At 53.4% G+C, this 21,649-nt stretch overlaps 2 protein-coding genes across 6 annotated transcripts; both read left to right on the plus strand.

Annotated features, from left to right (window-relative positions):
- Positions 1–244: 244 nt before the first annotated feature.
- Positions 245–5,378, plus strand: LOC113841199 (olfactory receptor 10H1-like). Of its 5 annotated transcripts, none has more exons than XM_072023735.1 (3): positions 245–1,399; positions 1,484–1,583; positions 1,731–5,378. In XM_072023735.1, the coding sequence occupies exon 3, from the start codon at positions 2,621–2,623 to the stop codon at positions 3,632–3,634; it is 1,014 nt and encodes a 337-aa protein (XP_071879836.1). In that variant the 5' UTR covers positions 245–1,399; positions 1,484–1,583; positions 1,731–2,620; the 3' UTR covers positions 3,635–5,378. The 5 variants fall into 5 exon arrangements, with proteins under 5 accessions (XP_071879836.1, XP_071879837.1, XP_071879833.1 ...); XM_072023736.1 differs by having other exon boundaries at positions 1,487–1,583; XM_072023732.1 differs by having other exon boundaries at positions 245–1,909; positions 2,040–5,378.
- Positions 5,379–10,339: 4,961 nt separating this feature from the next.
- On the plus strand, positions 10,340–20,285 carry LOC139998762 (maestro heat-like repeat-containing protein family member 7). The gene is made up of 17 exons (XM_072023994.1): positions 10,340–10,633; positions 11,227–11,297; positions 11,503–11,619; positions 11,822–11,901; positions 12,126–12,249; positions 12,561–12,650; positions 13,469–13,570; positions 13,796–13,973; positions 14,700–14,806; positions 15,166–15,315; positions 15,537–15,691; positions 16,053–16,191; positions 16,466–16,603; positions 16,782–16,958; positions 17,315–17,470; positions 17,740–17,841; positions 20,262–20,285. Exons 1-17 carry the CDS (start codon positions 10,432–10,434, stop codon positions 20,283–20,285), a joined length of 2,112 nt encoding a protein of 703 aa, XP_071880095.1. The 5' UTR covers positions 10,340–10,431.
- The last annotated feature ends 1,364 nt before the right edge of the window (positions 20,286–21,649 follow it).

Raw genomic sequence — 21,649 nt, forward strand, 5'->3', positions numbered from 1 at the left:
GGTATTTGTGATCACAGAATCACAGAATCACAGAATTTCTAGGTTGGAAGAGACCTCAAGATTGTTGAGTCCAACCTCTGACCTAACGCTAACAGTCCCCACTAAACCATATCAATATCCCTAAGCTCTACAAATCTGGCTAATATTCCTCCCTGGGTAACATGCTGATTGCCATGGCATTCTCCCTGTCCAGAGGCTTGTTCTGTGCACATGGTCTGTTTATGAGCTGGTCGCTCACACGCCCTACACAGTCAGCACAGGGACATGAGGTCCTCCGCATCCTACCCTGCTGTGGAACGAAGGGAGGTGTGCCCATGGTCCCCTGCCGAGGCCTTCCCACCTGTCTGAGGACCTGGGGATCTAGCCCAGGTGGAGATACTTCCAGGCAAGACTTCTGGAGTTAGGTTCGCTGAATCCTAACCTTATGGCAGGAGAGGGAAACCGAAGAGGCCTGATTCGCCTGCCCATCCATGGATTTCCACTGTAGTACTGAGTCTCCCAGACAAACAGCTGTGAGAACCCCCCCTTGTGATTTGGGTCTCTTGTTGCGTTTTTCAGAAGTAGTCCTAAAATGAAGTATTAAATGACCTCAGACACAAGGAGTGGCCCTGTGCCACCCCAGAGAGACCCGGGCCTTGCAGGCAGAGTGCCTGGTGCTCTGTGTGATGAGGGGTTGGGGAGACGGCAAGAGATGGGGGACGGCACCTCCGAGCTGGGCTATTTGAGCACAGTCCTGTGCTTCTTTCTGAGGAGAGCTCCAGACCCTCTTCCCATGCAGATGTTTAACTGCTGCTTAAAAATCCAGGGCTGCACAGCACTGACCTCTGTTTGGCTACGTGTTGGGATTCCTGACAACGTGGCCTCCTGTGGGATGCTTCCCCTCAGGAGGCACGAAGGAGGGAGCCGAGTCTCCACCTCCCCAGCCTGTTTCTTCAAGCCCCAGTGCCAGGCTTGCAGTGGGGAAGAGGGACAGGGGCTGAGCTCCTACTCCTCCCTCCATTCCTGCACCAAGAGAGAAGGAGATCTGCAGCCCCCGCTGCCAGCCTGGCACTTGCGCTGCCTGCAGGTAAGAGCCAAGCAGAATCCTGCCCTGGATAACGGTGCTCAATCCACCGGGGGTGCCCACAAGCTAAGACCCTCTGTAAAGCCATGATTGTGGCTGAGCACAGAGAGAAGGGGCACACGGGGTCATCACAGGGCTGACAGGCTGCAGTGTGGTGCAGTGCATCCGTCCTTCCTGGGAGAGTGAGTGCTCATCACCTCCTCATCGGTGTGCAAGGGAGATGCTTGCCTGGGCAGGCGGCAGAGTCCTGCTGAAGGTCAGTGAACACCTCTTCCTCCTGCAGCCGGCGGGTCAAAAGCAGCAGGAGGAGACATTGACTTGGAGGAAGTTTTAAAGGTATTTTCCTCACCCTTTCTTGCTGCGTCTTGTCTGATCCAGGATTGCACTGACTTGTGGTTAACGACTCATTAAAAACTCAAGCAGTGCAAAATGTCCAGCGAACGGGACAGAGCTGGGAGCTGACAGTGCAGGAGCGGTCCTGTGTTAAAGCCTGGGTCAGACCTTGTTTGAAGAAGCCAGGGTAATATCCCACTGTTCTCACTGAGATCAAGACCACCCCACACATGCCATCCCTGTTAGGGGGGCACCTTGAAACAACACAGCTCTAGGAAGGTATCCCTACAGTTCCAAGGCCATCACATCAAATGGCATCTCCCCCAATTTCCAGCACCACCAATGTCTCTAGGCATCCCCGGAGCTGCACCTCCTGGAGCACGAGCACCCCTGGAGCAGTACGGGTCACACCCTCTGAAGGTAAAAGACTGATGTGATCAGACATTGCAAGAAATGTCTGTCCCCATCTAGGAGAAAAAGACACATACGTGAATGGTGGACATCCAGAGGCAGGTGAGACAAGTTTCCCCTTAAGATACAGCTCGGTTGACTCTCCTAGAGTCCTGTGGGAGTGCTGAACGTGCTGCTCTTCCCTTAACCATGCCCAGATCTGCTAATGAGATGAAAGACGCTTTCATTACAGCTCAGGATAAATCAGGCGACTACCCTTGTCCTCTCCATCAAGACCCATGGTTAGCTACAAGTGGGTGCAGATCCTAGGAGAGAACAAGGTCAAAACATCTCGGGAGAGAGCGGGAGGGAGGGTGAGCTGTCTGCCTGAGGTGTCTGCAGGTAGGTTCATCCCTCTCAGTCCATGCAAAGCCCTTGGAGCTGCAGCCCATGGTGGCCAGGGTTCAATTCTGCTCCTCCCTGGATGAATGCCAGTAAGAAATCCTCACTTCTCCCTTGTGTGCAGTGTGCCCTAAGCCTGCTGAGGAACTAATGCCACTTCTGTTCTCTTCTTTCTTTTCCAGCTGCAATCAGTGCTGCTGCACACCGATAGGCCAGTGTACTCCTTTAGCTAATGCAGCACAACCCTTGAAGGCAAGCAGCAGTGGAGAACAAAAAGGCATGCTGTGCTCGGCATAGGACTGAGAGTGCAGAGAGAAATTCAGCCTTAAAAGGGGAATGCTCAAAATCTTCACCACTGCCGTCCTCACACCAAGATACAGCTGCTGCTGTTAAAATATTGCTCTTCTTGTGCTCTTCTCAGACAAAGCACAAATGAGAAGGGAGAATCAAACCGTTCCAACAGGGTTTGCTTTTATTGGGTTTTCCTACTTTCCTAAACTCCAGGCTGTGCTGTTTGTGCTGTTTCTCCTCATGCACGTGGTGACCCTAGTTGGAAATATTATGATAATGTTTGTTATCAGGCTGAATCAGCAGCTGCACGTGCCCATGTATTTTTTCCTAAGTGCTCTGTCCTTCTCAGAAATCTGTTATACCTTCTCCATCATCCCAAAGATGCTGTCCGGATTAGTGCTGGGAACTAGAACCATTTCTTTCCTGGGCTGCGCTGCACAGATGCATTTCTCCTTCATGTTTGGATTCACGCACTCTTTCCTCCTGACGGTGATGGGATATGACCGGTACGTGGCGATCTGTCAGCCCTTGCATTACAGCACCGTGATGACCTCCCGAGCCTGTACCCAGCTGGTGGCTGCCTCATGGGCAGGGGGTGGTCTCCTGGGGCTGCTGGTGACCAGCGCTGTGTTCCAGTTACCGTTCTGCCAGTCCCACCGCATTGACCACTTCTTCTGCCATGTGCCCCCCATACTCCAGCTGGCTTGTGCTGGTGGCGAGGTGGTTGGCACTGTAGTTGGCATCTTTTGCATTACTGCCTTGTTGGGATGCTTTCTGTTCATCCTTCTCTCCTACGCCTTTATCCTTGGCTGGATCCTGCAGATGCCATCAGCCAAGGGGAGGCACAAAGCTTTCTCCGCCTGTGCCTCCCACATCACCGTAGTGGTGGTGCACTATGGCTGTGCCTCTGTCATCTATTTGAAACACCAGTCACCCCGTGCTGCAGGAGCTAGTGTTCTGATTGATGTGTCTTACACTGTCTTCACCCCCTTCCTGAGCCCCATCATTTTTAGTCTGCGAAACAAAGATATAAAAAATGCCTTTTGGAAATCTCTGAAGAAAGTATTTGTCCAGGATCTAGTTTCAGTTACAGGAGTGATTATTGCTAATTTTTATTTATTTATTTTTCCTTTGGTAGTTCCTTGCTGCTTTTGAAAGAATAGCCATACTTTTTTTTCCAGGCAAATGATTCATTCCTGCAGACGTGACACCTTTTGCACTCACTGGGCATCACAGGCTGCACTGCAAGGCTTGGCTGGAGCACCTAGGTGTAACTTTTAATGCTGAAAATTCAGCGTCATGCAGAAGCAAGAGTGGACAAAGCTCTCAACACTCCCAGAGGAGACACGAGCCACTTCTTGAGGAGCAGCAGGTGACTGTCTGAGACCTGGTGCAGTAGGCTCTTGTCCCCACCATAGGCACTCTGACTGATCCTCTAAGTATGACTTTGTCTCTTCTGGTGCTGACTGTGAAGCTGGCCTGAGAAGGCTTTGGACTGATTCCCTTTTGTCTTGTTCAGCTTTTGACAATTTGCAAACTCAAAAGTGCTTGCTTGAAGACAAACACGTTTTACTATTCTGCTGTTTTGAAAAACTCACTTCTCTAAGGAATTTAGATGTGGATTTAAAAAGGTAGTTTTAGAGTATAAGGATTTTGTTTGAGATAAAAATATTTATATATTTATTTATTTCTCCAGGTATTTGCACTCCTGTTTATGCAAAAACAATCAAGCATTTAAACAGTTTTCCTACATCTGGATAGGTGCAAAATCATAAAATACCTCGTTTTTTCTGAACACTGATTTTCAGGCATAATTTCTCCCCCCATGACATACGTGTAACTTCAGCAGGACTGTGTTCTCTCCCAGGGCTACAGACACAAGACAGGGAGATCTCTGAATCCACTTGCTTTAATTAATAGCTTTGTAATAAGTAATTAACCTACCAGTGCTCTTCTGTACTCAGAGTGAAAAATGAAGGAAGTGTTACTCAGTAGTAGCACATTTGTGCATGATTGTTACTGCAAGTGAGAGGACACCACTTGAATGTGCTTTCAACAGAACTAAGGAAAACAAACAAACAAACAAACAAACAAATACTGGGTAAAAGTCATTGTACTTTGCACAGACCAGTAGATATATTTGTTGGCCCAGCCACAGCTTGAGGAACAGGCAGACTTCCAGGGTCTAACATCCAGGATATGAAACACTACACTGATTTCATAGGGACCAAGACAATGATGTACAAAAAGAAATGCACAGAAAGATGTCAGGAAGGTTGTGTGGGGTTGTTGTCTCCCCATTTCATCCCATCAGTGCACAGGAACCCTTGGTGAGACAGATCTCAGAAGGGAAGGATAAGAAAGAGAGAAAAACCCATCAAAGTAGCCTGATACCGACAGGCAGTGAGCATAGTCAGGAGAAGAGGAGCTTTGGACAGGGGTGTGCCAGTGCTGCCCTGGAAAATTCAGCCTGCTTTGTGCAAATCTGACAGGACTCTGTTTAAAAAGAAAGTCCAAGAGCCTGCTGAGCTCAGATCTGAAGGATAGGTCTGCCCTTGGCCTTTTGGACAGGTGGACAGGGGCTGGAGCATGGGGAGGTAGGAGTAGGGCTCTGGCCATGTTGGCACGTTCTACTTTGTGCCTGGCTGATTGCATGCCAGAGCTTGGCCATGTCACTGCTTATAGCTGGCTTTAAAACGTCAAGCTCAGCAGAACCACCTGAAGAACCCCCTGAGAAACAGACATTACCAGCTAGAGTTCCCATTGCACCAGGCCTCTGCTGGAGCAGCCACCAGTGCCCCTGTGCTGCTTGTGCCTGTGCTTCCTAGCAGAGATGAAAGGTGATTCAGACGGAAATATTTATCCTTTACATCCATAGAAATAAACGTGGCATAGCACATGTTGGTAGTTTTTGTTGTAGTTTGATTTTTTATTTCTTTGTTATTTGTTTTTTAAACAGCTTTCTACTTTGGTTTCTGCCTGCACAGAAATCCAGTGCAAGGCACAGGTTGGTCAATCTAGCTCTAAACAGGCACCGACTGTCTTTGTATTGCATTTTATATGGACTTTAGGACTATAAAACTCACATCCTCCCTTCTTAACACTGGCATTGCTGCAAAGGGCAGACACTGATGGCAGTGGTGGGCACTCAGACACACATCTCATTTACCCTTGGGACCAAACAGCTACAGCTTGGCCCTGGGAGAGATCTGCCCTCGAAGCAGGGACCAAGATGCTGTCCTTGTTTCTGGTACTGTCCTTTTCCTGTAACATCGAATTTCATATCCATCTCATAGTCCATTTCCTACTTCATCAAGTAAAGTTTCATCCTAATTTTGAGATTTGCTTTAATTCACTATAATTATTGTGGAAGGTGCTGTTCTGGACATACCTTAGCATTTGGCCTTCTGTTTCTCTGGCCACCTACAACCATTTTCTTGCTTATGGATGCCTATTTACAGCTTCCTGAAAATGGAAATTTTCCTGGTCTTTGCATGGTGATATGCCAATCACAAGGCATTCTATGATTGTTTTCTGAAATTCTTTCACCAAAGAAAAGCCTGGACTTCAGAAAGACCTTTCACACTGTTCCCCTATCAAATTCAAAAGAGAAATGTGGCTATACTGGAACAAGCCCCATGTAGGGCCACCAAGGTGATTGAGGGACTGGAGCACCTCTCCTATGAGGAGGAGAGGCTGAGGGAGTGGGGGCTGCTCAGACTGGAGAAAAGGAGGCTCCTATCAATGTCCTTAAATACCTGAAGAGAGTGCAGAGAACACAGATTCCAGGCTCTTTTCATTGGTGCCCAGTGCCTGGAGAAGAGGCACTGGGCACAAACTGCAACAAAAGAGGTTCTGTGTATATGTCAGGAAGTGTTTCTGTGCTGTGTGGGTAGTGGAGTACTGCAACAGGTTACCCAGAGAGGTGCTGGAGTCTCCTCCTGGGAGATCTTCAAAAGCCGTGCGGACATGGTCCGGGGAAACCTGCTCTAGGTGCTGGTGCTAGAGCAGCAGGGTTGGACCAGATGACCTCCAGAGGTCCCTTCCAACCTCAACCATTCTGTGGCTCTGTCATTCTGTGAAAACAGATGAGGAAGCTGCCTCCTTTTAACACTTGCAAGATCCAGTGGGGTAGGTGGTCTCTGATGTGGCAGCAGATTCCCCTGTGTTATTTACAGCCATTTGCATGGGCATCTCAGTATTCTCGGGGAGGAAGGAGAGACTGTCCAGCATGAAGAGGCAGAGCAAAACATCAGATAAAACCTTTAGACTTCTTCCACCCACGTCTTTTATGTCCCATGCTCAAATCTTATTGAGCGACTAACATACCTTCTTGGGTGGAAAGGACTTCTCACCCAAGACCACAGCCTCAAAAGCCAACTTCTGTCCCACACAGGAGCATGTCAAGGACTCGCTGTCCTCCAGGTGCTGCTGTGGAAGTAGGAAGGGCACTGCAGAAGGGGAGCTACCCTCCATATTTAGAGGGATGTACCAGAGGACCTGCTTCTGTGCGTTATCCTGCCTCTTATCCATGTCAGGGCTGTTCCAGTCTTCACTAACACTTCTCTAATCTGGATTCCGCATAATGAAATACAGCAGTGAAAAGGTCTCTGTTTCTTTACCTTAGACTCTTCCTGCATCTTCCTCGCCCCAGCCCTGCACATGGACACATTTGTACCTACAACTCGTCCTGCTCGGGCAGAGCTTTAGAGGCATTTGCTTTGGGCTGCAAGGAGGCACCAGGAGGCTGGGTGTCTGTCACTATCTGCCCATGTGAAAAATCACTTTCCATCTTTTTTACAAACTACCTTTGATTACTAAAAGGATGCAATGAGGTCTCTCTCCTCTCGTCACCTCGCCTCATCTTGCCTCTCCTCTCCTCTTCCCACCTCTAAAACATTTCCAGTACTGTTATTCCCCATGGAAAGTGGCCTTCCATGGAGACAATTTGTACCTCATGTACCATTGAGGAATGCACCTTACATTTTATTCAGCTATACCATGTTTTCTCCTTGTTCATTCACAGCCAAGAGAAATCCTTCTGTGTGCAGGTAGTTCTCTAAGTAAGGTAAGAACAGGCATATAGAGCTGTAACTCTCAGCTATGGACTGCAGTAGAAAATGCACAGATGTGAGAGAGTTCTCTGAGTTGCAGGTGGATGATAAAAGTGGGGTGAAGGGGTGGCTAAAGAGTGCCCATACATTGTCCAGTGGCGAGGGTCCTCCTTTTCCTCCACATTCAGAATTCAGCAGGAGATACTATGAATCAATAACAATTATAGAAAGCTGGTATTGCTTATTCTTTAAGTTGTAAAATAAAGATATTTAACAAAGACAGAGAAGTGTTTTTGTTTATTTGTTTGCTTGTTTTGGTTTTGGTTTGTATATGCATTGATATCTTCCCTTTTTAGCTACTCTCCTGATATTTCTCCAATTGGCCACACAGGACTTGAAGGCAATTATGGGCAGAGTCGTAGCTAATTAGGACTTTTTTTTTTTTTTTTTTTTTTTTTTTTTTTGTGTGTGTGTGTGTTTTAATAAGCACTCTGGTGCAATTGTTAAGATACTGACAGCCTTCATCTCCAGAGACAGCTTTTGGCTAAACAGGAAACTCATGACTGAGCTCCAGTGCAAAAGGGCAATCTATAGGAGGTGGATGCAGGGAACAGCTGAAAAAGAGGAACTGAGAACCACTGTTTGAGCACAGAATTTGGAAAGCCAAAGCTCTCCTAGAGCTGGCACTTGCAAAGGACATCCATGGTGTGCATATGAGCTGCTAGTGTTTCTTTTACAGTAAAAGAGGAAACAAAGAAAATGTGGGTGCACTGCTAGATGGGATGCAGAATGTAGCAGGGGTAGATGCAGATAGGTCAGTCTTTACCAGCCAGGTCCTTTAGGCTTTTGTTCTTACACAGAAGACTCAAGGAAGAGAAAAATGCAGTGGATGAGGATCAATTCAGGGGCTACTTGAGCACTCAGCCATGAGGAGACCATGGTCTGGAAGGGCTGCATCCAAGGGTGATATAAGAACAGATCAATGACACACAGACCATTCTGTACCATCTTGGAAAGCTCATGGAGATCAGGAGAACCATCTGTTCATTGCCAAAAATGGGCACACATGATACTGCTAGGGGAAACCTGGGCAGTATCAAAATGGACTACAGAGCTCTGAGGGCAGTAGTCAAGTGCACAGGGACCCAGGTGGTATTCCCCTCAATCTTGACGGTGAGGGGAAAGGTGTGAAAAGGACGGCACTGGTAGGACAGCTCAACAATTGGCTGCTGAACTGGTATTGATGACAACTGGATCCAGTTTGAGGACCGGTGTCTGCCATGGAGAGATGGGGTGCATCTTTTCTAAGCAGGGCAAAGACATTTTTGCCAATAGAATGGATGGCAAGGGAAGACTTTTAAGACCTCTTAAGGAAGACTTTAAACTATGAAAAATAGAGGAGAGAGAGGGCAACCAGTAGCTGTGTGAAGGAACAATGCACAGGGCTGGGGTGATGTGATGGGGAGGGATCACAGGGTCAACAAAATTGGGATGAAGGGGGGGGGTGTGCTGGATCTGGCTGGGATGGAGTCAGCTTTTCCCTGCAGCAGCCCATACAGTGCTGTGCTCTGCACTTGTAGCTAAAACAGCCCTGCTATCACAGATACCACACCAGTGTTTTGTCTATTTCAGAGCAGTGCTGGCACAGCATTAAAACTCTCCAAAATCCCCCAAAGCCAGTAGGCTGAGGGTGGTCGGGAAGCGGAGAGGGGACATCACCAGGGCAGCCAAACCAACCAAAGGGATATTCCATTCCATATGATGTTGCACTCAGCAATAAAGGGTGGGAAATGGTAAGGAGAAGGGGTGGATTGGGGCTGGGAGGAATCTGGAGGAATCTGTCCTCCCAGACAACTGTTACATACATCGGAGCCCTGCTTCTCAAGACATGGCCAAACATTGCTTGTTGATGGGAAGTAGAGAATATGTTTCTTTCTCTTACTTTTCCCTTTAATTAAATTATCCTTATATCAACCTGTGAGCTTTTTTCTTTCCATCATACATTGTTCTGCCCCTCTTCTTTTGAGGAGAGGAAGTGAGAGTGGTTGTGGTGGAGTTTAGCTGCACAGCAAGGTAAAACCACCACAGTCCTTTTAGGTGCCCAACATGGTGCTCAAAGGGTTGAGATAACAGTAGATTTGACCAGAGCACTTCAGAGGGAATTTACAGTTATCATACTTAGTTAACAGTAGTCACAATTTTGTCTGCTTTGCACTTAATATTTTTCTGTGATCCTGTTTTTTATGGTCCATAACATGTACTTCCTTTTACTATGTATGAGATCTGAGAGTTTGCTAAGGCTGTGTGTGTTTTTTCAGATCACTGTGCTTGAGCCTAATATTGCATTTGGGCCTTGAATTTGCTATCTTCCCTGTACTTTGGTACTGTCCCTTGGAGAATATTGGAGAATATGCTTAGCCATAAGACTGGGAGAAAAAAGGAGGACGGACAGAAGTTCAGAGGGATGGCATTTGTCTTCCCAAGAAACCCCAAGGTTTGAGCAGCCCTACTTTCCTGGAAGTGGCTGAGCACCTGCTTGCCAATGGGAAGTAGTGAATGGAGTCCTTCTTTTGCTTTGCTTGCATGTGCATCTTTGGCTTTTCCTAGAATGTTATATTTATCTCGATCCATAAGCTTTCTCATCGTTGCCCTTCTGATTCCCATCGCCATCCTGCTGGGACAGGGTGGGCAAGTGGCTATGCAGTGCTGAGCTGCTCACCTGCCCAGCCCAGAAGCGTGTCACAGTGGAACCCTTTGTGACCTCCCTTGATGACGCCCCCATCTGCTACCAAATATGCAGCTGTGACCCAGACCCTCAGTGTCCGTGCAGGACAGTGACGGGACAGGGCAGGAGCACAGAGCCTTTAAGGAGTCTAAGTGCACAGCCCACGTCCCAAAATGCGGTTCCGACGCTGCCGCCACTGGAGAAGACACCGTGTTGTCCTGGGGAGGTATCCTTGCAACCATCGCTTCATTCCTCCATGCCGCAGGGCGGTAAGGAGAATCCAGTCCTGCTCCAGGACGAACTGGCAGGAGACCTGGTCTCCTGAGGAGAGCAGATTTCCGCTGCACTCCTTGGATTTCCTGCCACCGAATCCCAGTGAGTGAGCATCCCGTGGGGTTGGGAAGGTTGGGGCCAGGCAAGCATCCCTGCTTGAAGCCAGGATGTCTTTCCTGGCACGGCAGCAGCGGGATCCTGTGGGTGGGGGGCAGAATGGCACCTGGATGCTGGGGGTGCTGGGAGCCCAACCCAGCATGGCCTCGCCCCGGGTTGGGAGGGAGCTTAGAGGGGGCCTAGATCCTGCTGCCTCAGCACCCTCAGAGTATAGAATTTGTTGCTAATTGAATACCTAATTGAAATCTACCCTCCGTGAGGTTAAATCTGTTAGGCCTTGTCCTGTCACAGCACTCCTGATAAAGAGTCCCTCCCCAGCTATCCTGTCGGCCAGGCCCTCCTCCAGGTACAGGAAGGCCGCTCTAAGGGCCCCCTGGAGCCTCCTCTTCTCCAGGCTGAAGAAGCCCAGCTCTCTCAGCCTGTCCTAGGGGAGGTGCTGCAGGCCTCTGATCAGCATCAGGGCCTCCTCTGGACCTGCTCCAGCAGGTCCGTGTGTCTCTCATGCTGGGGGCCCTTCCTCTCCTCGCTCCTGCCTTCAGCCCCTCACTGCAGCACTCCTCGCTCTTCTCCATTGCTAGATGCCTGGTTATGGGATTTTGGCAAAGAGGAAGCCAAGAACTTCATCCAGATTTTTGTCAGCACAAAGAAGGTAAGGGCAGCCACTTCTGTCGTGGCTGTGCTGGTGTGTCCTGACAGGGCCCTGGCCCTGCTGCCAGGCAGCAGGAGCGCTGCTGGCTGGGCAGAGCTGCTGCCCTCTGTGTGTCTCAGACAGCACTGCACGTCGCAGCACTCCGGTGCTGTGGGCTCTGGTTCTCCCCCCTCACGCTCCCCGTGGTTCTCTTTGTGGCTGCCAGGATGAGGAAAAGAAAATGAAGTTCCTGGAGAGCATCTGCACCATGTGCAGAGACTGTTCCTTGTTGGAGGACATGGATGCCTTCTGCCGCGAAATGGAGCTGGCAGAGAACATCAAGGTGAGGGGACGCATGGCGGGTTGGGGAAGGGGCAAGGCCCCTTGAGCGCCAGCCCCCTGTGAGGCTGGGGCAGGGGGAGGTGGAGACAAACCATGCACAGACACCAAGCTGCCCAAGGCAGGACTGGGTGTGCTGCTGGGCCTTCAGCAGCAGGCACGGGGGGCTGGTGTCTGCCACGTCCCATCCTGGTTGTGCTTTGCAGGTTTTGCTGGAAGAGGAGCCCACAGACAGTTTGCACACAGCGTTTCGAATGAAAGCCATGCTAACTATTGCTACGCTCAGGTACCTGCTAAGCCCCTACTTTGGCCAGCACATCCCTGGGCAATGTCCTGGTGGCCCTGAAGCTGACAGGAAGGTTTCCCATCCCTCGCAGGGATGCCTGTCCATGGGAAGACATGTCCTCCCAGGGACATGCCTGTCCTCCCATGGATGCCTGTCCTCCTTCCCTAAGCCTTGAGGCACCACTCCAGCACCAGCGTCCAACAAGCTCCTATCTCCCTTCTTAGCGCCACAGTGGAGTCAGCACTGGATGGCAAAAAGGAGAGTCTCCTGCATGCCTGCTTCAAGAGCGTCTTCTTTCTGCCTCCCTATTTGGACATGTCAGCGGCAGAAAAAGATCTCTACACCAAGGTATGTGCTGGGTGAGGTAGCGACACCCCCAGTCCCGCTGGGCTGCTGCCATGCTCCCACGTGCTGAGGCAACTGGACAACGAATGCAGGGCCGGGGCCCAGATTTGCTTTCCCAGCCTAATCTCTTCTTCCCCTTCCCCTTCTCTGGCCTGATCCAGGAGGTCTCCACACAGAAGTTGTTTAGCCCCAAAGTCACCCCCGGGCTCTGTGAGGTGGTGCATGTGTCCTCCCTTGCTGCTGGAGGTTCAGTCAGCTCCTGGGGGTGAGAAGGAGCTCAGAAATGCTTCTCTGATCCTCTGTCCTCCTTGCAGACCATGAACGCCATGGAAATCATGCTGCAGGCCTTTGTACGCAACTGTCCAATCTCCAGTGTCGGCAAGGAGTTGCAGAATATTTTGCAGGTCTGGCATTTGCAAAGAGTCGGTTTCCCAGGAGTGGTTCCACAGCTGGGGGGGTAACGAATGTCCATGCTGCAGTGGATGGCCCACCCCTAGTGCTAGGACTGAGCATACTGCAGGCAGGCGCCCACCTCCTTTGGGGAAGCCCACCAAGTTCTTCTGGGAGCCTGGCATCCCCTGGCTGTGGTCAAAGACCCTTTCCCCTCTGAAGAATCCTCTCATGTCACAGCAAAACCTTGCCCATGGCACTTCTGGGCCAGCCCCTGCAGACCCCAAGAGATCACCGTGTGCCAAAGCAGTGGGAGAATTTTAGCCCACTCCTTGGGCACCACAGTGGCGGCAGCTGGAGCTGCTCTCCTCCGTTCCCCCAGTCCCTCCAGTCTTCTCTTGCCAGGTGTGAATGGGGCAGAGATCCCCAGGGACATGCCCATCCTGCACGGGAGCGTGGCCCTGATGCCCTGATCTCCTGGCTGCCCAGTGGCTGTATCCCTGCCCCATTGCGGACCCCTGGTTCAAGCCACAGAAGCCAGCCTTCATGGAGGGGGGACAGAGGGCCGCGTTCTGGGGGAGGGCGCAGGAAGGAGCTGAGGCTGCGCTGGCAGGTGGCATCTGCCTGTCTGCTTGACCACAAAGTTGGCTGGTGGATCTGTGGCAAGCCTGCAAGGGCAGGAACGCAGGGGCAGGAGCCCTGCTGAGGGCTTTGCTCCACCTTGGGGGAAGCTTTGATGGACGGCGTGAGCACAGCCAGGGGTTCAGCAGTGCTGCTTCTGCTGGAGAAGGCATCAGCTCCAAGGGCAGACCAGCAGCTTCTCTGCTCACAGGCGCTGCTGCACTATGCCAACTCCCATAACACAGCTGTGCGCAAGATTGCCCTGCAGAAGATTGAGAGGATGAGTGATTTCCTGGTCACATATTTGGGGAAGGTAAGATGCCAGGAACCCTTCAGCCAGCCTGTCTCCCCTTCCCTACATTCCAGAGCATCCTGCAGCTTGGGGGTGCCTGTGCAGCAAGACCGGGCACAGGTGGGGGCCTCAGCAGAGCTCTGCCCTGAAGAAAGGGTCTTTGTCCCTCCTTTGCCCTTGCTCTTCCTTCCCCAGGTCCTGCTCTCTGCCTCCACTTAACCCTTCTCTCCTCCCTCCCTCGCCCAGACCTTGTTCACTGCTAGAAAATGCAAGGGCAGCCCTGGCACCCACAAAGAGGTCCACATCCCCATCCTGGGACAGCTGCTGGGCCACCTCTTCATTTTCAGCGGTGGCAAAGATACCACCAGAATCAGAGCTTTGGATGCTCTTTATCACTTCTACGCATTCCTCACAGAAGGAAGAGGTAAGAAGGTGTGGTGGGCAGCGTCCGTCTGCACACAAACATCTACTGATTTGCCTACTTGTTCTCCCTGAGTATTGTGAAGGATCGTTTTTGTGCTTGGTGGAGGCTGCCCACGGAATTCTGCCAGGTTCCCTGGCCTCCTCTGCTCCTCACAGCAGCTTCCCGCAGCATTCTGGCTATCGTTTTCCACAGAAGCTAGACGCTCACCTGCCGTCCAGGAGCAGTTCTCTGCTGCTGTCCTTCCCAACCCTCCCCAGATCACCTACCACGCTGTTTTGTGGTGTCCCCCAGTCTAAGCCATCGATCGATGAGCACTTCCCAAATGGCATCTTCCCCGAGGAGTGAACAGCAGAGCCAGCCGTGCATCACCAGGGATGGTGACGCCCTCCAGAATGCTCCCTGACTGTTTGCTCCCTGCCGTCTTAAAGGCAGGTGTCAGGGGGCTTCCTGCACATCCTGACCCCGAGCAGAAGGGGGTCTGTGACACGCTGCTACCCCCACGGCACCCAACGCCATTGCTTCTCCTCCTTCTGCATCATCCCTGAGGTCCCTCTTGCTCCCAGCACTCCTCACCTTGTGCTTTACATCCCTGCCCACCATTCTCCTCGCCGTGGGTCTGAGCCTCCCTCCTCAGACATTCCTAGTGAAAGTGCTTTTCACCATTTGGCAAGCTTGTTGGCAAAGATGCTCTTCCTTACTGACTCTTTGGTGTTTCTCCCTGTTTAGAATGCATATTGAGAGAGGACATGCTATATTATGCAGTGAGACACAAGAAATTGGAGTATGCAAAACTTCCATTTTCTATAACATCAACTCCGTGTGAAATTGCCAAGGTAATGAGCTCTGGCCTTGCTGGGGATCTTGTCCGCAGCATCAGCAGGCATCTCGTGTGAGCAAAGGGGTCCAGAACCGGTGGGGCTGGCACGGCCTCACTCGCCCTGCTGAGAGGGTTCCTCTTGTCCCCAGGCTGGGGCTATGCGAAGGCTGCTCCCCTGTGTCCCGGCAGCAGCTCCAGCCCTCCTGGCCACCAGCAAGCCCTGGTTACCTGCAGGGCCAGCACTCTGGCCCCATATGCCCCATCCTCACCCCTTCCCCCGAGGGCCCTCTCTCCAGAGCTGCCCTTGCTGCTCAGCTAGGCAGCACCCTTGGGACACTCAGTGAGGCATGTCTTCGCTCCTCCTTCTTCCCACAGGGGTTTGGAGGACATCTCTTCCCTGATGAGAGGCTGGACATCATCCTCACAGCCCTTGAAGCTTTACAAGACTCCAGCATCCATGACAAGCAGGGGGCCTGCAGCGTGCTGGACGCAGCCTTGGAGGACCCTGACTACTGGCTGACAGATGTAAGTGGCCTGTGGCCATGGCCCTGCCCTTGAGCTCTTCCAGGCGTGGTTCCTCTCTCCGTCCCTGCCTCCCTCCCTGCCTCCCTCGCACATCGGGGTCTCTTGGGCTCCAGAAGCCACCTGAAGCCAGCAGAGAGCAATGGAAGGGGCCAAAGTTTGAGTGGCAGCTGTGGCAATGGCTGCGGTCTGCTGGCAACACCATTCCCACTTTGTCCCCCAAGGTGCCAAAGACCATGGAGTGCATCAGGAGAAACCTGGGCAGCATCCACACGGCATCGGCGCGGCAGTGCCTGGACTCCCTGCTTCTCGAGCTGACCAACATGATGTCCAGGGAAGAAGCCAAGAACTTGCTGCAGTTCTCTCTGCCACGTGACAGGTCCTGGCCTTAACATCCTTGAGGGCTTGTTCCGCGTCGGGAGATGCACCTGGAGACTCTCTGCTTGCCACACCAATGGCAAAGAGCAGGACATCCCCAAGGAGCACAGCCCTCCTTCCCACCAATGTGTTCCAGCCCTACTGGGCCAGCCAGGGCTGCAGCAGCCCAGCTGTCCAAGACAGCCCAGAGTCCCCCAGCCCCCAGGGAACACCAGCTCAGCCCCCTCCTGCCTGCCCAGGCTGGGCCCTCAGTGCTCCCCAAGTCACAGGGGCTGCAGGACAGCCTGGGTCCTCTGGGGCTGGCCCAGTTTGTGGCCCTGCGGCTGAGGCAGCCTCACTGACAGAGTATTCTGGGCTTGCAGCACTGACCTGGCCATGTGGGAGGTGATCCTGGCCATGCCAAAGACCTTGGAGAAGATTTTAAACATCATCATGGAAGACTTGCCGCTGCGCAACTGGTGCACCGCAGTCACCGAAGACACCTGCATCCGTCGCTTGGCTGTGAGTTCCCAGATGAAACCTTGCTCCCAGCAGGGCTACGTGTGCCCCTTCAGGCACACAGGCACAGCCCTGTGCCCATCTACCCCCAAACTGCCAGCTCCCGCAGGACGTACGGACACATGGTCCCTGGGGCCGGCAAGCCCCTGTAGCTCCCCGCGCCTGGTGCCTCTTTGGTGCCAGCTGGCGCTGCCCCATCCCTGCCCAAAGGTGGGAGAAGAAGAGGCTGCAGGGAGCCCTGCAGGCCCTGCCAGGCTCTCACTGCTCTTTCTTGCAGATGCTGGCCCAGAATCACATTTCTGAGGAGGACTTTGTTAACCCAGTGCACCTCCAGAGCTACCTGAGGCACCCAAGACCAATGATGCGCTTTTTGGTTCTGAACGGGCTCTGCACCGTGTCAGAGAGCCCTGAGAAGGTGAGCGGGCCATCGTCAAGCAAAGCCATGTTGGCAGCCTGGGGCTTTGCTCTTCTGCCCTCCCGTCCCTCCCCGCTGCCACGAAGCAAGGCAGGAGGCTGGTGCTCAGGAACCAGAGCCCTTTGCCCAGGGTGGTCTCTCACTGCCTCACGGAAGGGAAATGGTGTCTTTCCTACAGGCAAGGAAAATTCAGGTCCTGCTGCCAGACATCCTGGAGGCCCTGCAGGACACCAACACAGATGTGGTGCTGAAGGCCCTGCTTGTGCTGAAAAACGTGATGGCTCATGTGGAGAGGTGGAAGGCCAGTGGCCTGGCTCTGCAGCTGGCTGAGAAGCTCCTGCCACTCTTTGACCACGTAAGTGTGCTGCGGGAGCCCGAGCCCTCAGCTGGGCCCCCTGTAATGAGGGCTGCCCTTCAGCCCGGCCCTGTGGGCAGCACTCAGGCAGGGCCTTCCCAGTCTCCTCGTCAGCCCAGGCGCTGGGGAGCTCTGCTTGGGCATGGCTGGTGCGGCTGGTGGCGAAAGTGGGGTGGCTGGCGGGCAGCCTGCGATGGCAACCGATTGCGTTGCCCTTCACGGGCACCAGGCCTTGCAGCTGCCCCTGAGCAGCTCCTCTGGGAAGGATCCAGCGCTGAAGCATCTCACAGTGCTGGGAGCTCCCTTCACATCAGCCACGCTAATGCTGAAATTCCTCCTGTCCTGCTCCCTGCCAGGCGTCCAGCCAGGTGCGGGAGCACTCCATCTGCCTCTTCCAAGCCGTGGTGGAGGCTGTGCTGCAGCAAAGGAAGAAGGAAATGAAGAGGAGAGTGCACAGGAGCTTTCTCCCACTCTACTTTCACATGAGAGACCAGAGTGAGAGCGTAGCAAAGGTACAGATCTCAGAGCTGAGCAGTTATGTGGGCAAGGGTGTGCTGATGCCACAGGGTTGCTCTGGGGGATCTCTGGCCGTCAGCATGAGCTGCCTCCGATGGTGGCTGTCCCGTGGCCTTGCCTTGGCCACTGAACCCAGTGCACGCTGCCCCCCACCACAGCCTCCCCTAACGCACTGGGAAAGGCTCGCAGCCCTGCCAAGAGGAGGGGACAGAGGGTCTCCTTCCCAAGGCTGTGCTGCTACCTCCCAACCTCTGCTGCTCCGCAGGCCTCTGGGAAAGCTCTCGCCGTGGCTGCAGAGTTTCTGCGACGCAAGGAGCTGAAGCGCTTCGTCCAGACAGAACAGACGTGGAGGATTGGGGAGTGCTTGGTAAGGACCCAACTTGGTTTGCCCCAGCTGGGCAAACGCGCCCGGCCAGAGCCCGCTGCCTGCAGCCGCATCCTCGCTCCCTTCCTGCCAGCACAGAGCCCCAGGGGGCTCTTCTGCAGGCCCCTCTGCCCTCCCTGCCCCCAGGATGCTGGAGGAGACCCTGGAGAGGGTGTGCAAGCCCCGTGACCCTGCGTTCTCTCTCTCTCCAGCTGCAGCAGGACAGAGGCAGAGTAGAAGAATACCTGCAGCAGAGCCAGCCCTACCTGAAGGCCACTCAGACCAACTTGCGACTTGAGGCCGTCAGATTCATTGGTGAGCCCAGCCCCTGGGTCCCTCTTGGGGCAGCCTTTGGCAGCCCCAGGCACTGCCCTGGCAGTGAGGCACAGCCCTGTTGCCCCCAGAGCCCCCCGACTGGGCCCTTGCTCCAGGGTGCAGGAGGGGGCACAGCCTGGCTGGCCAGGCCAGGGGCTGTGCTGCTGGGAGCGTGCTGGGGAGCGGGGCTCTGATGGGATCTCTGTGTCTAGGTCTTGCTGCGCGCTACTGCGAGGACCAGAGCGAGGAGAAGCTGAATGAAATCCTCAGCGGTGAGTGAGGGCAGTGGGGGGTGTGCTAGGGCTGGGGGGACAGCGGCAGAGGCCCCCGTGCCTTGCCCTGCTCCAGGGAAATGCTTCGGGGCGGAGGAGCAATGCAGCCATAGGAACGAGGGAGAGGAGACGGGGTAGCCTGTGGTGTCAGGGAATGGCCTCCCAGCCTGGAGCTGGGCAGTGCCGCTGAAAGGGTTGAGTGTCCCTGAGGGAGAGTCAGGGGAAAGGGCAGTAAGGCTGACAGAAGGTGGGAGCCTGTTGTAGAGCACGCAACCAGGACGAAGAGGGAGATGAGACAGCCTACAAGCAGCTAGGAGCAGGGTCACGATTGCTAGCCCTTGCTCTCATGGGGAAGCACAATAGCGAGAGGAAAGAGTCCAGGAGATTCCTGGAGTGTGTGAATCCTCCCAAGGGATGGAGGCAGGTGGTGAGGGAACCAGCTTGTGAAGGTGCCCCACTTGACCTGTGGTGCGCAGGTGGGGAAGGCCTGGTGGCTGCATTTGGGACATTGCTGAGCAGCAGCTTTCAATGGATTCCTTTGTCCCTCCTGCTCCTCCTGGCCTGGGGAAGAGTCGAGTGGGGCTGGCATGGTCTGCAGGGGATGCCTGGGGATCTCTGCAAGGAGTGGGTTTTCATCTCTGCTCTTCTTTCTTTTGCAGTCCTCCAGCCTTCAGAGAACGACCCGGAACCCATGGTCCGTTCCTTGGCAGTTCAAACCACCCTGATCCTGACGTCAAGGCATAACGCAATGTCAGGACGGAGATTTCCACTGCTGTGTTGCTGCTGCTGCTAGCCCCGCAGCAGTCCTCAAAAGAGCAATATATATTTTAATAGAACTAGGTTGTTGTCTCGTTATTCCAGCAGCTCCTTCACAGTGACTCGGTGCCATGACGCTGAGCTAACTTGGAGGCCACCAAGGACGTCTTTTCCCTGGGCCCGGTGACTGCATGGCGCCTACTCAACCAGTGAAAGAGTCACAGAACCCTTGTGCTTGGAAAAGGGCCTTCAGCTCAAGTCCAAGTTTCAGCTAACACCACCAGGCCCACCACAAAACCACGGCCCTTAGCGCCAAGTCCACGCATTTCTTTAATAGCTCCAGGCCTGGGACTCCAGCAGTGCCCTGGGCAGCCGGTTCCACCCTTTGCATGAAGAAATTCTCCCTGACATCCCATCCTGTGAGTCCACCTGTGGTAGGTGCGCCCAGGTAGAAGAACTGCTCAGCCTCCTGGCAGAGCTTCGGGAGGAGGTGGGCAGGCTGAGGAGCACCAGGGAGTCGGAGAAGGTTGAACTGTACTCTGCCAGCCCTGGGACAGATGCGTCAGGCAGACACAGCAGAGGAAATGGAGGATCCCCTACCCTCTGGCCATCAGGCAGAAGGAGTGCATCTCAGTGACGAAGGGATGGAAGTTTAGATCTGCTCGGGGCAGCAGGCGAACCCCTCCTTGCCTACCTCACCTTCCTTTCAGGTGCCCTGAAACAACAGACTCTGGAAGTAATGGACACACAAACGATGATGTGCATGAAGGTCCATCCAGGTTGGAGGGGTTTTCTAGGGCAAGTCAGCCTTCCCCAGTATCACGACCACCTCCATCAAGAAGAAGAGAAGGGTTACTGTCATAAGTGACTCCCTTCTGAGCAGAACAGAGGGCCGCATATGCCGGCCTGACCCAACCCATGGAGAAGTCTGCTGCCTCCCAGGAGATCAGGGTAAAAGATGTTTCTAGAAAGCTCACTCGCCCCGTAAGGCCCTCTGAGCATCATCCATTATTGTTCTGTCCCCGGGGTTTTTCGGGGCCCGGTGGCAGTGCCGTCCCCTCTGTGTCCCCCTTCGCGCAGGTGACACCTTGGTGCTGGCCGTAGGCCCAGGATGACGCCGAGCTCCAGGCGCACGGTGCCAGCGGCCCCGGTGCACAGCCGAATGCGGTCGCCGTAACCGGGGTTGGGGGTAAGCGGTTGGGGGCCCCCCCCCCCAGCCAAAATTGGCTCAGGCGCTCCCACCAGGTCCCCTGGGGCCGCCAGGTGATGCAGGTCAGCGCGTGGCACCCCGGGGTGCTGGGGATCTGGCAGGAGCCGAAGCCCATCAGCTCGCTATGCCCCAGGGAGCCCTGGTGCCACACCTCGAGGTGCAGCTTGGGTCAGCCTGGGGGGGGCGACAAAAGGGAGGGGGCATTGGGGACAGTTGGGGACAGGTTGGGGACACTTTGGGGACACCTTAGCGGGTATTTGGGGACACTTTGCAGACACCTTGGGGACACCTTGGGGACACTCTGGGGACGCACCTTGCAGGCCCTTGGTGGCGTAGTGGATGTCGATGTTGTCACCCGTTATCACCCTGTGCCCCCCTCACTGGCGTGCAGCCCCCACTTGCAGAAGAGGCGGCGCTGCAAGTATATATAATCCTCTATACCTAGAGGATTGGTTATCTACTTTGATCAATCAAATTTGATGTATGTGATGCTGCTGGGGATGATTAGTATACATTGTGTGGAACAATGAGTTGGGTGAAATATTCTAGATATGGGAGTCCAATAATTGCTAAAAACTTGTTTATAAATCTTGCAGAGAATATTGTGAAAGCATTCTCTTCTGGTTCAATTGGCCTTGGCCAAATCTGAAAACAAGACACGGATTAATGATACTCAAAAGAAGATGAGGGAGGGCTACGAAGATGGTGAAAGGCCTGGAGGGGAAGACGTACGAGGAACGGCTGAGGGCACTGGGCCTGTTCAGCCTGGAGAAGAGGAGGCTGAGGGGAGACCTCATCGCAGTCTACAACTTCCTCGTAAGGGGGTGTCGAGAGGCAGGAGACCTTTTCTCCATTAACACCAGCGACAGGACCCGCGGGAACGGAGTTAAGCTGAGGCAGGGGAAGTTTAGGCTGGACATCAGGAAGGGGTTCTTCACAGAGAGAGTGGTTGCACACTGGAACAGGCTCCCCAGGGAAGTGGTCACTGCACCGAGCCTGACTGAATTTAAGAAGAGATTGGACTGTGCACTTAGTCACATGGTCTGAACTTGGGTAGACCTGTGCGGTGTCAAGAGTTGGACTTGATGATCCTTAAGGGTCCCTTCCAACTCAGGATATTCTATGATTCTATGATTCTATGATTGTGATATATGGAGTGGTAATTTGTGTGGAGAAAATGGTTGATATTAATAAAGAAGGGGGAGGTTTGGGAGTGTGGCCATGGGGCTTGGAAAGCCCTGTGGTTGAGATAAAATTA

Source organism: Anas platyrhynchos, chromosome 15, assembly GCF_047663525.1.
Source record: "Anas platyrhynchos isolate ZD024472 breed Pekin duck chromosome 15, IASCAAS_PekinDuck_T2T, whole genome shotgun sequence".
Lineage (NCBI taxonomy): Eukaryota > Metazoa > Chordata > Aves > Anseriformes > Anatidae > Anas > Anas platyrhynchos.